At 41.8% G+C, this 15,234-nt stretch overlaps 1 protein-coding gene across 2 annotated transcripts in view; it reads right to left on the bottom strand.

Moving 5' to 3' along the window:
* NT5DC2 (5'-nucleotidase domain containing 2) overlaps window positions 1-15,234 on the bottom strand; it is a 62,498-nt gene that overhangs the window by 9,342 nt on the left and 37,922 nt on the right. For both annotated transcript variants that reach the window (XM_037904338.2, XM_043552238.1), the window contains exons 8-11: window positions 14,904-15,006; window positions 14,174-14,275; window positions 11,086-11,167; window positions 1,126-1,212 (exon numbers count right to left, since the gene is read on the bottom strand). In XM_037904338.2, coding sequence (XP_037760266.1) covers window positions 1,126-1,212; window positions 11,086-11,167; window positions 14,174-14,275; window positions 14,904-15,006 — 374 coding nt within the window. The remainder of the gene's footprint in view (window positions 1-1,125; window positions 1,213-11,085; window positions 11,168-14,173; window positions 14,276-14,903; window positions 15,007-15,234) is intronic.

The raw sequence follows: 15,234 nt of genomic DNA, 5'->3' as shown, positions 1-15,234 counted from the left end.
TGCGGCTGCTCCTGCCCCCCCCGCCCGGGACTGTTGCTCAGGCGGACCCTGGGGCCAGCCACACCAGCTGATGCAGAGGTCACGGAGGTTGCAGGAAGTCAGAGAATCGGTGACTTCCATGACCTCTGTGACAAAAACAAAGCCCTAATCATAAGCAACAATTAACACGAAAAGGGAGATCACCACTGTATCTTCCAGTCCATCTCTCTTCACTGCTTTCTTTCCTTCGACACAGTGGTGGTAACATAGCTCCATTCTACTCACTTTGTCCTCCAACGTTTGCCGATGGAAAGATTTTGAGCCAGTGGTTCTCAACTCAAAACAGGGGTACGCATACCCCATAGGATACGCGGAGGTCTTCCGGGGGTACATCAACTATCTAGATATTTGCCTCGTTCAGTGTTTCTCAACCATTGCAGGACAGGTTGGAGGAGGTGGGGGTGTGGGGGAGGGTTTGCAAGTGAAGGCCAGCTTTCAGGGCTGGGAAGCAGGGCAATTGCCCGGCGCCCTGTGCCACAGCGGGCCCTGCAAAACTAAAAGTTACATGCTTCAGTCCTGGGCAGCAGGGATCGGGCACCCTGAAAAAGTAAGTACAATATTTATATTCCAATAGATTTATTTTATAATTATATGGTAAAAACGAGAGAGTCAGCAATTTTTCAGTACTACAGTGCTGTGACACTTTTGTGTTTTTATATCTGATTTTGTAAGCAAGTAGCTTTTAAGTGAAGTGAAACTTGGGGTATGCAAGACAAATCAAAGTCCTGAAAGGAATGCAGTAGTCTGGAAAGGTTGAGAACTACTGACCTGAGCAATTCCTATAAACTCAGTCTCTTGCTACCTTCTCCCTACACACAGCCACACCATTCAGTTCAACAGGGCTTTGTTTTCTCATAGGAATATTCTAATTCCACTAAATTCAAAACACACTTAAACAGGAAAACTAAGTTAAAAAAGCCACAGCAGAGGGTTCTACCTGGATCAATGCAAAGGTATCTTAGTAAAAACAGGATAAAATTATGACAAGAATTAAGTCCTTCTTAAATTCCAGCAGACAAAAACAAAACAAAAACAAAAAATTCAGCAGTGTTGGTATTAAACAGAAGCAGACATGGTTCTACTTACTGCAAGATCGCTGTACAGATGGTCACCAAAATAAAGTACTTTGGACCCACGCCAACCTGTTAGCCTTAGAAAATCAAACAAATTTCCCTGCAAAGAGAGGGAGAACAAACAAGAATGTGAATATAAACCAAACACCTCATTTTTCTCTGCAAGTGATGACACTTCACTGTTTTGTCAAGGAGTTCAAGAAAGCAAAGTATTTGAAGTAACTTGACTTCCTAATAAGACAATGTAAAGTTAAATTCTCATGAAATAATTTAATATATAGACACTTAATCTCTCCAAAAAGAGCTAGCTGCATTTGAGAATACAATGCACCAGTGTGATAGTTATTTTGGCAATACCTTCAAGTATTAAAACAGAAATATCATTCAAAAGTCAATGTATTTGCACCATTTATATATTTTGCACTTCATTCAACTGGGGGAGTAGGACTAATTAATTTCACTTTTATAATCAAGTTTCACTTCCTGGTTCTCATGCACTGACTAGCCACTTTTCATGGGCTGTGCTGTATATATACTGCTTACTGTATTTTTCACTCCATGCATCTGATGAAGTGGGATTTAGCCCATGAAAGCTTATGCCCAAATAAATGTGTTAGTCTCTAAGGTGCCACAAGGACTCCTTGTTTTTGCGGATAGAGACGAGCAGAGCTGCCACTCTGAAACCTGTCCCTTTTATGTAATTTGCCCTTGTTCTAATCAGATTGTCTGGCTTCCCACCACACGCATTTTTATCTACAGTCAAGAATGTCTCAAACTAGAATACGAGTTGCTTTGGAAAGCTTTTCCAGTCATGTGCCCTGGATAAGCTCATTTACTTTACAAAAAGTCAGAAAAGCATCAGAAGGAAAAGCAAAGTCCTCCAGGCTTCACATCAGCTTAGACAAACTCCATCTGACATCTAGCATGTGCACAATTACACGTTTCTCGCAATTGTTGCCGATTGTCACATATAACCTCCCTACTTTGTTATTAGGAAAACATGGGCAGCAGCTGCAGACATGAGGAAAACTAGAGCTACCAGATTGAATAGGTCAGAAAGGTGGTATATTTAACATCCTTAATAATCTGGTATGTTAGACAGTCAGGATAATTGTTAGAATCCTCTCTCTTTAGGTTTTAAGACTCCGATCTTCAAAGGTATTTAGGCTCCTAACTTGATTGAAATCAATGATTTTAGGAGCCTAGAACACCTTTGAGGATCTGGGCCTAAATTTAAAAAATATATATCCAGCGGTCTCAGTCAGGGCTCCAATGTCATAAGCACTGTACAGTCAGCAGGGCTGGATTTACACCTTATGTGCTCCTAGGCACAGCATCTTCAGCGCTGCGCATCCCCTGGCTACAGCTGATCTTTGTGTTTTTGCCATAAAAAAAAACGAAACTTTTAACCCACTTTTAACTTTTAGGCACCCCTAGGCACATGCCTGTGCCTAACTGGAAATCCATCTCTGACAGTCACATGGTAAAATGCAATCCCCCCCACCCCAGGGAGCTTACATTCTGAATGTCAGACAAAAGGCAACAAGCGAGTGCAACAAATATAAAGAGGATGGAGGGTGAGAACACCACGGTGTTAAAATCATATTGTTACATATGGAGATAACTTGGTTCCAAGACTATTTAAAAAACAAAGATTTATATTAACCAACTGGAGCGGACTTTTCAAGTCAATCCATCTGTTACTGTATTATTTATTCTACAAATCTATCATCCATAAACCCCATTAACTTTTACCTAACTAGTGATGACAATGCCTGCAAAGAAGCCTATAGATTCTTCCCCATTCTCCACCCCTTCTTGCCCTGCAGTAGCCCCAGCAAACCGGGCACAGGGGTTGCGTGGCTTAATGCTCACTTGGTATTGAATGCCTATGGTACAGAAATAGGCTCTCCTCAGGAAATGCCTTGAGCCTTTATCATTACTACTCAATTGTGTGTGTAGCAAAAATAACGTCTTTAACAAGCAGGTAAAGATCAATTGCCAGGACATGTACTGAAAGCCCATTTTCTCATCACTACTCCAAGTGGAAAAAAAATCTAGCTTTAAGCGTTCTTCTTATGCAGAGATTGCTTACTACCAGTCCTGTATTTGACTGACTACAAATTCATGGCTTTTCATTCATGGCTGCTGATGCCCAACAAGACAGTCTCCAACATGCCAGAGAGGAAGCTGATTGGATGTCTAGCCCAACAGCTGAAATAAGAGACTTTAAAACACAGCTGCAAAAGGTTTCAGAACTAACCAGCAGCATCCAGATCATTTTTGACTCTTTCCCCTCCTCCCTCTCCCCCTGCCCTCAACCCTGAACAGTATTCGAGGAACTGGTGGCTGCAATGTAGAAAAGTTAGAGACCTTATAAAATGGTTTGGAAGTGCAAGGTGGTGCCATAGTGAAGAGGCGTTACCAAACCACTACAATGGCTGGTTAGAATGTCAGTTTTGCCTTTGAACTTAACAGTTGCCTCTGGATATTGTCTCAAGGATTTTACGGTTTTCTGGGTAACAGCACCATTCAGACCCTGCCCTGCAATGCTCTAAGCACAGTCTGGTGTGGGGAAGTGGGATGGGAAAGGGAGAAGCATCAATACTGTAGAAACAGTGATCTGTGTGCTGTTTCCGGCTGGTTCAGGTAATGACCTGCGAGTAGCTGCAGAAGACTGACCTAGCAGTCAGAAGAGACAACAATCCTGAGCAAAGTCACTGGTTGGGTGTGGGAGGAGAGAACGCACAGACCTCTGCAACTCCTTCCCCTGGATGCTCAGGGGAAAAGCTATCAAGAAAACCTGCTCTCTTTCCATGTAGGTGAAGTAGTTCTTCACCCCCCCTTTCCCTGGTTTCCATGGGATTGGGGAGCAACCTTTCCTCATGCTTGTGGGGAGGAAAGAGTCAGGAGATACTCAAGGCTTTGGGTGCACTCGCCCCTGGGGAGGGAAGGGTAAACATAGGCACCAGTCCCCTGGAAGCAGGAAATCAAACCCTACAACAGCACTGAAGAGCATGATTTCTGAGAACACCAAAGAGTGAAATCACAAGGGGGGTGGGCTAGAAAAGGAGGAGGGGGAGGGGGAAACAGAATTAGTAGTCCAAGACACAGTAGGAGGGAGGAAGAGATCAAAACATTAATATAAAATGAACTCAGAACAGAGAATAATATTGGGGAAACCCAAGACGTTGCTTCAAATCCCATGTTATAAAAGGCTTATTTGACTTGTTTATCAAGGATCTATTGAAAAGAATCTCTCCTCCTCTCCCCCAATTGCTGTGCCAGACAATATTGTTTAATCCAGAATTGGCTGCATTAACAGCAAGGTTCAGGTAAGCATTTCAATCCCTTGTAAATTCAAAACCATCTAAGCATGTTCTGATACAACTGATTTAAATCCAAAACCAACCCAAAGAACACCTATATTCGTGGGCAGAAAGTCCGCAAACCAAAACGCTTTTGCAACTCAAGAGAAAAAAAAAATCCCCAGTGTCTGAACCTTTCCTAATGTCCATCTATACTCAGGAGGCGTACAAGGAGGTATGATTCCAGTTTCCCTTGAAAGTCACAAATCAAACTGGGCTTTTTAGAAAAAAAGTAGCCAAATACACCCCCTTGCAGCAATGCTGACTCTCATGCCCGTTTAAACGGAAAGCTGGAATGAGCTACTCCTTGACCCAATATTAGATTCTTTCAGCAACACAATCTATTGCAGTAACAAAAACACAGGGAGCTACTGCCAAACTAATCAGCCATTTGGGCATCCTGTGTGCATATTGCACATATACTGGACCGCCCTCCTGTCCCATAATCATCATTACAAAAACCTGACCCAGCCCCATGCCACAGCATTAGCAATACTGGAGGCCTTGAGTAATAATCCTGTTGTATACTGCTCCAAGAGCCTCAAAATGCTTTGCAGACTATTAAAAGCTCACAGCAGCCCCATGAGGGAGTTACACCTATCTCCTAGAGGGAGAACAGAAGTTGAATGACTTGCCCAAAGTCATTTCCAGCACTAGCAAGGCAGCCCAGTGGTCCAGACTTTCAGTTTGCTATTGTAACCGCAAAACAGTGCTTCAGGCACATTAAAGTCGGTCAAGAATTTAGAAATGCAACTTGGTATAGTACATTTCTAACCCTAAATCCTGCTCATGCTGTGCTTGGGAGCGCCCTTGGAACACCTTGCTTTTGGCAGCTTTGCAACCTACTGCATCCTCAACCAGTGGCTCCTAGCTGGCTGACAATGCTACTTTAAAGCCCTAGACCTAAGATCATCCACTTCTTGGGAAGTTCTGCACCAAAATATTAAATATTCTGTGTATAATATTTTAAAACTCTGCAAATTTTGTCAAAAATAACACTACATAATCATCCCAGTTTCAATTACTTTGGTAATTTATTTAAATACCTGTCAGCAAGTATGTCTAACACAAACACACAAAAATTCCCCCAGGAGTAGAGATTTAAAGAAACCCCTGTGACAACTCAGTTCCTTTTTCTCTCTACCCCTTCTTCCCCCTAGAGCCCAGCTGGGGGGCCAGACACCCACAATCCTTCCCCTCCCACAGCCAATACACCTGAACCCGCTAATCCCCAGAGCCCAGCCACGAGGCCCCAAAAGCCCAGATACCCATCCCTCCGAGAGCCCAGTCACGGGCCACCCCCTTGCCCAAATACCCACACTCCTTTCTCTCGCCCGCCCCCCAAGCCCAACCGTGCCCCCCCCCAGCCCAGACACCCACCCCCCCTTCCCCTCAGAGCCCAGGGACCCAGAGGGAGAAATAGCGTGATGCTGGGCCCCATGCTTATGTGGAGTTTCCTGTGCACCACAGTCTCCTTCCCCCTGGATGTGTGGGGAACTGCAGCTGCTGGGACCCCTCTAGCTCCTTCCCCAGCCCCCTTGGCAGTGTCTTCTATGTGCAAGCTGAGTTGTGCCAGGTCCAGCAAGACCCTAGTGGGAGCCAGCAGCACTGCAGCCCATTTCTGTGAGGGAAGAAATTCCACGCGCACGATGTTAATTTCTGCAAAATTCTGCATTGCGCAATGGTGCAGAATTCCCCCAGGAGTAAGGGTCCCAGCTACACTAGAGACCATATTGCTATCTATGAATTACCCAGACAGCTTTACTCCTCTGGGACACTACAGATCATGAAGCCAAGGACAAGACATGAGAGCACTGGGGACAGTTGAGGGGGATCTGGCTGTAGAAAGAAACTCTCAGACAAGAGATTCGATTAATCTATACTCATCTTTAGGAAATGCTGCAAAACCTTCCTCTTTGAAAAAGATTTTCTGCCATAATCAGAAGGACACTCACAGTATCAACCATCCTCCCTCCACCAAAACACCCCCACACCTTTCCCTGAGCAAAGTTTTCTATAACCTAGAAAAGTCGATGACAAACACTGCATGAATCCTGCCAGGGACTAAGCTATTGCCAATCTACATTATGTGAAAGGTACTCAGATATTATAGTGATGGGTGGCAGTATAAAACTCAAAGATTGATAACTGAAGACATGGGTTAGTAAAAAGCAAGCAAGCAGACTTAGGCTGCGAAATACCTGTAGCAACTACCTAGTAAGGGAAGGGTAGTGAGGAAGGTTTGATTTGCAGAAATGAGGAAACAGGAGGCAGTGGGGTAGAAAGATCCTCTGTTATGGCACTGGAAGACGAAGGGGGCAGCAATTCCATGACATGAGTCAACTGTCATGCCACCTGTCTGCAAGGATCTTGGTAAGCAAACCACCACTGGACTAGCTTCCAAGAGCAAGAAAATTGCACTGACTAGTCTCTTCACTACCACTGCCAGTTAGCCATTGCATGTGCATATAGCTACACTGACAACTCCACTAAATCCCTGGCCATTTGTCCAGTCACAGGAAATGGCCAATTACTCAAAATTTAGAACTGTGCAGCAATTTGCAATCAACATTTCAGTTTATTTTCTCAGAGCTACAATTCACTGCAAGAGTGACGTTTGTACTTTTCCATGGAGTTTGTACATTTCTTCAGGCAGCCCATGATCTACTGTATGTTGCTAGGAGTCTGCTATTTCTGTGGTTAGCCTGTAATCACCAGTTCACAGAAGGCAGGAAATAGTGCTTACTCTGGGAACTTGCAGGAAGCTGTATTTTAAGTGTAAATTGTATTTAAAAATTGCCATGCTACTAACCAGAAGAAATCAGTAGCCATTCTGCAGTGACCCCTGGGAGCGGCCTGATCAGCCAACAGTTTTCTCCATAGCTCATTTTCTGAGGCTGATCATTTATACTGTTCATTGTTAAAGCTCTTATTTTGGCTTTCCAACTTGTATTAATGAAGGCTAGAAATTAGTTTACAATTCCCGCACTGGGCTCTCACATTGCCAGTGTCACTTCTCGCTCACTAACATGGCCTCCAGAGAAAGCAAAGAAAGGCCAATTCTAATTGAAGTTTGGTTTCAAAAGTAAGTGACAGATTAGACACAGTCAGGTGCTTTTCAGCCCTTTCTGTGAATTTCCTAATCTGCTGAGTAGAGAAAAATTGAGGGGTTTGCTCTCTTTAGATTTAATCCTAAAAGACAAGACATGAGCAGCAGCAGTCCTCAGGATCAAGGCATAGGAAGGGCTGAGTGTACCTATTTACACAGGAGGGGTATATAGCATTGCCTGGGAAATGGATTACAGACAATCATGCAAACCTCAAATCTTGCCACACTTGACCATTATGTCAATCTGGTTCTGAATAAAGAAAGGGATGCCAGTTTTCCCTGCCCACCTACTTTTCTTTAAGTGCTCATACACATGTGCAATGCTTTGCAGAGAGTAACTAATCAGTCCTCACAATATCCTCATTAGGAAGGGAGCTCTCTCGTTATCTAGAGGGAGAGCATTTTGGAAAACAACAACAAACAACAGCAACAACAGTATTTAGGGTGCCAAGTACCTGGTCAGCACAGGCATCTGATTTTCAACTAGGTAAAGAAGAAATCTGCAATCGCATTGCATGAGTCACGTACAGACAGGGATAACAAGGCAAACTGTTTTAATCATGCTGTTAGGTATCAACACTAGAGCTTTGCAAAAGCTATACAGCATCATCAGGATGCAAGACGACGTGCTTTCTTCTATTTGAGACAGGGTTTTTATAGGGTGGACACCCTTTTCATAGGAAGGTGGTCTTGTAGACCACATCCCTTCTTATTCATGCAAAGGCCATCTTTTACTACTTGCAAACAGACAACACCACAGCTAGTGTAAAGAACTTACCGGAAAAGACTTTAAATTAATTTTTGACAGACTTCTATGCATGAAATAATGAGAGTAAGCACCTCAGTATGCTATCGATAATAGTCCATGAACCAGAGCATGAGAACCCCCAACTTGGAAGATTCTTGTAAATGTAGGATTTACGAATACTACTTGGATTAAAAGATCTCAAAGCGATTCACAAGTCATTCTCACAACATGCCTATGAGGCAGGAACTCAATTTCTGGCTGTCCGATGGGACTGTGAGAGATCTTAGGAAAGTCAGGAATCTTTATATTTGTAACCACGTGTAAGATTGAGTTAATACCTACCTCAGAGGCAATTACCTTCTCCTTGAGTAGCAAAAGATACAATGTGTAAAATATAATCCATTCTGCAGGAGGATAAATGCTCCCCTTCTCAGTTACATTGAAACAAGCCTTTTTCATCCAAAGTAGGTGAGCAGGGTCTACTTCTAGGTAATTACAGAGTTTGATAATTGGGTCCGGTGTCTCAGCCCCTGAGCTACACAAGAAGTCCATAGGGAAAGCATGCTCAGCTGTATACTTTTCTGGACATGTAACCTGGATAACAAACTGGATCAGAGATGTGGACAAGAGACTTTTCTGCCAGATAGTATTTTTGTGTAACTTAAGTTCTGGGCCAGGCTAACAATAATCTCTCTAATACAGGGCTAGATATTCTTAAGCCATTTTATGATACTGTTTCTGCAAGACAGCTAACAAAATACTTGTATTTAACATACTTTGATCAGAGTCTCAGAGCTATGTCAGTCATTGACAGGAGCCTTAAAGAGAAGCTGTCCTTTGACCTCAGACGAGGGTAATGGCTTTGGGTACAAGGTCTCTGGAATGAAGGGTTTGAATCTTGCTCCCCCAAAGCAGGTCTGCACAAGCTCCCAATCACCCTTGTAAGCACCATCGGGACATCTGGGAGAATTCAGTAATTGGTAAAGTTATGAATCAATTTTGCTGCCTAAGAAAGCTAAGGGAATAATAATGGAGACTATCAGACACTCCCACTAAGTTGTCTCGAAAATTCCAGCTACAAAAAGGCAAATCTTTATTTTAAAGTGTTACAAAGAAGGTTACAAGATTAAGCAGAGAACACTATTGACTATTCATATAAACTGCTTATTACCAGAATCACCTTAACCCATTATAAACTATTAAATGCTCTATTGAAATTAATTATTGGAATCAAAAGCAAATATTTTCCAGTTCTCCTTTCTTCCTGTGCAAGGAAAGTAAATGAAGTCAAAATCTGCTTGCAGTTACCTTGGAAATAATAGCAGAATCTAATTCACAAGCCTGCTGCTAAAGCAAGTAGACATAGCTGTTACTGATCTTTGCCCAAATTCCTCCATATTGACTACTAGGGAGGGTAAGTGTTAAGATATAGCAGTGATGGAAAGCTTTTGGCCTGTGCAATAAGAGTATCAGAACTGAGACATATACAAGTAGAACTTGTCACTGAGGTCCAACACCGAAGATTAAAAATCTTGTCAAATCAACAGGGAGCCATGCCATTAAAGGGGCTTTTTTGCCATCACTCCCATCCTGTACTACAGAACACGGGACATAAGTCTGCAATATTTAAAAACTGGAAGACAAATGAAACGCAACAGTCACTCAAATACACAAAATGGCCACATTCTCCTGTTACATTAACACAACTGCATTGACTGAAATGAGTGTGTGTCAGTATAACCAAGAGAAGAATTTCTCTCTGAAGAATGCATGAAGTACACCGTCTATTGAAGAACAGAGCAACATCCAACTTCGGTACATTCATGAAACAGAACAAAGACTGCTTTTTATTTATTTGCTATCTTAGATATTTGTTTCACTTATTGCTTTTCAAGGAGAAACTAATACATGAGAAATAGGGAAAGACGAAAGAATTTCTGATGTTCTTGGGGCAAGTCTACACACAGAAAGTGCACTGGTTTAATTAAATCAGTGTACCTTCTGTATGTGGACTCTCTTGTACAACTAGTTATATCAGTTCAGTTTGCATCTGTTAAGTGCACAAGTACAAGCTAAACTGATATAAACCAAATTTAAACTGATTTAAGAAAGTCTCCATATAAAGTTACATTGGTTTAACTAAATAGTTATATAATGAAAGATGTGACTTTTTAATAAGTACAACTGTGTTTAGACTAGGCCTTACAGTTGCAAGGGTCTTAATCAGACCTATTATCCCTAGAACAGAAGAATCCCAGTTTTAAAGATCTGAAGCATAATAGCAGAGATCTGACAGATGTACTGGAGGTTCTGAAAGTGTCTGAGAGTGGAGGTGAGGGAAGGGGATAGGATGAGTCTTCAACACCATGGGAATCTTCAGGGTGAGAGAGAGAAGAGAGAGAAAAAAAGAAGAAGGAATGGAAGATGCTATCTGTAACATTAGCAACCGGTGTGTGTGGATTCTGACCCATGCCACGTGCCCTCTTGCCCTTGTCACGTAACTGAGACCAAGACTCCCTTACCAGCACTCCTGTGTTTCACACCCCTATTACACCAGTCACCCCAAATATGCAGATGAGCTATTTTTCATATCACCAAGACTGTACAGCTTTTCTGCTTAAAAAAAAAGGGAAAAAAACCTTTCACCAGGCTTTGCCAGGAACTTCGAAGAACATAGGAATTATATTAGTCCCCATGATTTTAGAGGTAATGAGCAAAGGAAATACAAGGCTTTATATTTTTATTTACCTGTTTGTAGATCTTTCCCTTTTCTAGTTTGTTTATTTTGTCCCATTGGAGTGAGCCTTTGTCATCCAATTTTCTAAAAGGTCTAAAAAGGAAACAGGGGAGCAAGAGTTAAGTAACTCACATTTTTCCAATGGCCATACACAGCTGTAAATCACATCATGAAGCTCCTAAATTAATGTTATGTAACTTGTACAAAGTGAATTTTAAGCAAAAAAGTGACCTTTAGCTTCCTCTTCTCATGAGAATAAAATCTAGTTCTAGCCTATTAAAGTCTTTGTATTAACCCTCCCTACACTACCACAAACACCTGAAAGGTCTGTATTGCTTTTGAGGGACCAGGAAAACAAATACTACAGTCAGGCAGTCTTTTGCCCAAACATGTTCCTACCCTGGCTGCTATCTCGTTTTTGAGGCAAAACACACCCCATTACATACTACACTACTAGGGAATCTCAGAAGAGGGAAAAGCAGCTCTTGTAGCAGCAGAAACTGGGGGCTGGTGGAACGGGGATGTAGTCTCCTCTCCTAACAGTATCTTGGCCAAGAGACTCCTCTGTGTGCCATCTTGCTGGTATCCCATCAATGTAGGAGTGGTCTCTGTTTTATAGTTTCTGTCCTAGTGTTGTGACTAAAAAGCAACAGGGATGCTAGCCATTTCCTTGGGAGATTGTTCCACAGTGTAATACAGCTCATGACCAGCAAGCTCTTCCTGATATGCAGACTTTGTTTTCTTTCACCCTATTAACCCTTATTATATGACTTGCTGGTCTGCTAACAGTCCATCTCATTTTGGGGTATGTGCCCTTCAAATATTTGTAGGGTTATGTCTCCCACAACCTCACTTAAGTAGAATTTGGCTAAATGACTAAGATTAATTCATTCTCTCATAAATCATGCATATCTGGCTCCATTTACACTTCATCTTACAATTTATAGCACTAAGGCATTGGTATTCAAAAACCCCAAGGTCTACATGTTGTACGTAGATACCAAGACAAGCTGTAAATCTCTCTCATGATAATGTAGATTAGTCACCTCCTCATGCCTGAAACAAAGGGAGGTGCCCACCTCTGAGTGGATGTTAGGTTCCTAATAATGAGGAAGGCTGACTTGAGATTAAATAAATGAAAAAATAAAAAACATTCTGATGCCACTTTCCTACGCTATTAGGAGCATATGGATGTGAGAGGGGGAAATAAGGAAAACTAGTTTTATCTAGTATGCATATTCCAAGATACTGTACCAAGAATGCTTGTAACCCTCAGCCTTTCAGAGTACTCTCACTTTCTGATCCTGTTTTGGTATGTTACTTATTATTAGGATTTATACAAAAAAGCAAAAGGGGGCATCTAACCAGAGCGGTCATAAATTACAGACACAAAATTATACCATCCACAGAACAAACTCCCCTCTCCCACACATAGTAAAGCTTTGAAAGAAATTCAAACAGCATTCATTATTTAACATGGTTTATAATGATGTACAGAAAACAGAATATGAAATAAGATATAAAGGTTTAGCGCTACATAATAAGGAGCAGCGTAGTAAGAACAGGACTATTATTCACTATTTGCACAGAATCAAATACTAGGTACCGGAGATGGGCCTGGGACCGTGTCCCCATACCTAAGAGTTTCCAAATCAAGGATGATTAGAGATGGAGAAACATTATTAAAAACAGTAGTAAATTTAAGAGTTCTCTGAGAGAACAAGTGTGCATAACACCAAGATACGGTTATTTAGATCTTTTGATAATTATTCAAACAATAGCGTTATTTATACATAGCATTGTCTGCTAACCAGTTGGTTCAACACAACTGCGAATTGTGCAGTATTTTATGTAAATTATAGTGGTGCCCCCTAGTGCTGCCCTGGAACAAATGAACTGGTTGTGACAAACTCAGTGTTTGTATGCAGAGGTCTCGTATTAAAAATAATAATAAAAAAATCTAAGTTGAAAGCATTCACTTAAAGTTACAGGAATGTTAGAAGGTAGAAGTTAACTCTCTCCAATGTGCTACTGTTTCTGCAGATCTGTAGCATAAGTGGTCTTTGGTGGGTCAGTAGGCAGCATTGTATGGCCATGTCACAGGATGAATGGCTCTCAGGGAACATGGGTCCTCCCCCACCAGACATACTTTGTGCACTTCCCCAGGTGGAGAAAATGAGCAAAGTACATGACAGGTAGGCCTTGAGTGGGCTGGAGGAAGGAGACAGCAAGGAGACAAGACAGATGCCTGTGGAGAGCTAGAGGGGAGACTCCAAGTAGGATACCCAGGGAGAATCAGCATTCAGTACAGACACATAAGGAGCACAAGAAGGGAGCTCAAGGGCTGCTAGGAGACTGCAGAGCCTAGGAAGAGCTACAAGTTGAGCTCAGAGGGCAAGCTGAAGGTTGTTTTGAAGTCTGAAAGAGAAGACCGATCCTCAGAAAAGAAGGGCTCTGCTCAGCTTGAGACTGGGGTGGAAGACTTTGTTCTGGACTTGAAGACCCCAGAAGGGCTGGATTTTTTTTTTTTATGACTTAGCTAGAAGGCCAAGTCACCGCAGCAACCAAACCAGGATGGACGATTGGGAGAGCCACATACAGATTGAAAGTACCAAGTAACCACCCAACTTAAGTTACTTTGCCATTTTTTGGAAGGCTTGTTAAGTGCAGTAGGGGGGAAAAAATTGGCACATTCACAAGTTATACAATGTCCAGGCATATTCAGCTTTCATACAAAGCATTCTGCTACTCTGTTCCTTTCCATTTCTTCTTCTGTATCATAAAACTTCTGATTAAACTTTGTTAATGTCCCAAATTTAGGAACAAATTCTGCTTAGGATTTCAATAGAATTTTTTAATTAACTGAGGAATATATTTGCCCTAATAGATGCTAATGAATATCGGGAAGCAGGGGACCCAATTCTGCACCAGGCTTAGAAGTTATGATCTAATACACACACACACACTCCCCCAAGAGGGTGGATGGTTTTTATAACAACATTTTTGAGATGGGTGGAGAGAGAAAACAAAGAAATGTTGGCTTCTGAAAAGTTCTACAAGCCACCATGCAGCAGTGCAACACACTACAATGGAACATACTTGCGTCTGTCAGTGAAAAAGGTGGGTTTATCAGCTTGCACAATGACCATGTCAAAGAGGTCCCGCCAGTTCTTGCCAACCATGTGTTTCATTCCTTTATCTCTGCAAACAGATGGAAAGGTTAATATTCCAAGTAATACCCTCTCTGGCATACACAACCCAGAGTAAAATCCAAAAAAGCTTATTTCAATTGGGCTTAAAACTTTTTTTAATGTAATAAACCTTGAGGCGCAGAGACTTCAAAAACCTTCTGACTCCATTTGACTGCACATAGGAGTTGCACACCAGTTGTTGATCACTAACTTACTCCTACCATGACTAAGGAATTCTCCCTCTACCCTACCCTCAAAGTTCAGCAGCTGTCCACACAACTCTGTGCCTTCAGGAAGCAGAGCAAGTCTGCTGGCTCAGGAGATATTGCTCTGTTGGTATCAGTAGTAAAAATGATGGCAAAATAATACTGGCCAGTCACAGCCCCCAAAAAAGGTCAGAACAGCTCCTCCCTCAAAGACAAAAGAACTCGTGTGGTATGTGTGTTTAATAATCTTTTACCACAAGCCACTGCTCTCTTCCCCCACACTGAATAGCATTCCACTGAAACGTCCCATTAAAAATAGCCAGTTTACTGTCTTCAAATCCTCATTGAGGAAAATAAGCCCCAAACCCCATGGTCTAATGCATGCAACTATAACCATTGATTCATATTATTTTTGTAATAGATGATACTCACACAAAGCTGAAGGGGCTGTTTGTAATAAGGAAGAGTTTCTTGTTGAGGTTAACCAGTCTGTTTAGGACAGCATAAGTTTCATCCCCATGAAGAATGTATTTCTCTATTTTTAAAAAAAAAAGTCTGTATCACCTTTTACTATCAATTTTTTCCACCCGCATATCGGTAAACATTTTGCCAGGGGTTTTTTAAAAAGGTTACTTATGACATCGCCTGGAATGCAGAGGCCCATACTCTTGGGTACACAGCATTATAATTATTGAAATAATAAGCAAGATGAATAGAGCATGACAGCAACAACAAAATAAAAAGCTAGCTTTACGTACTAGAA

The sequence above is a fragment of the Chelonia mydas genome, chromosome 7 (genome assembly GCF_015237465.2).
Source record: "Chelonia mydas isolate rCheMyd1 chromosome 7, rCheMyd1.pri.v2, whole genome shotgun sequence".
In the NCBI taxonomy this organism is placed as follows: domain Eukaryota; kingdom Metazoa; phylum Chordata; order Testudines; family Cheloniidae; genus Chelonia; species Chelonia mydas.
The sequence above is the reverse complement of the archived record's forward strand: the minus strand, read 5'-3'. Positions and strand labels throughout refer to the sequence as shown.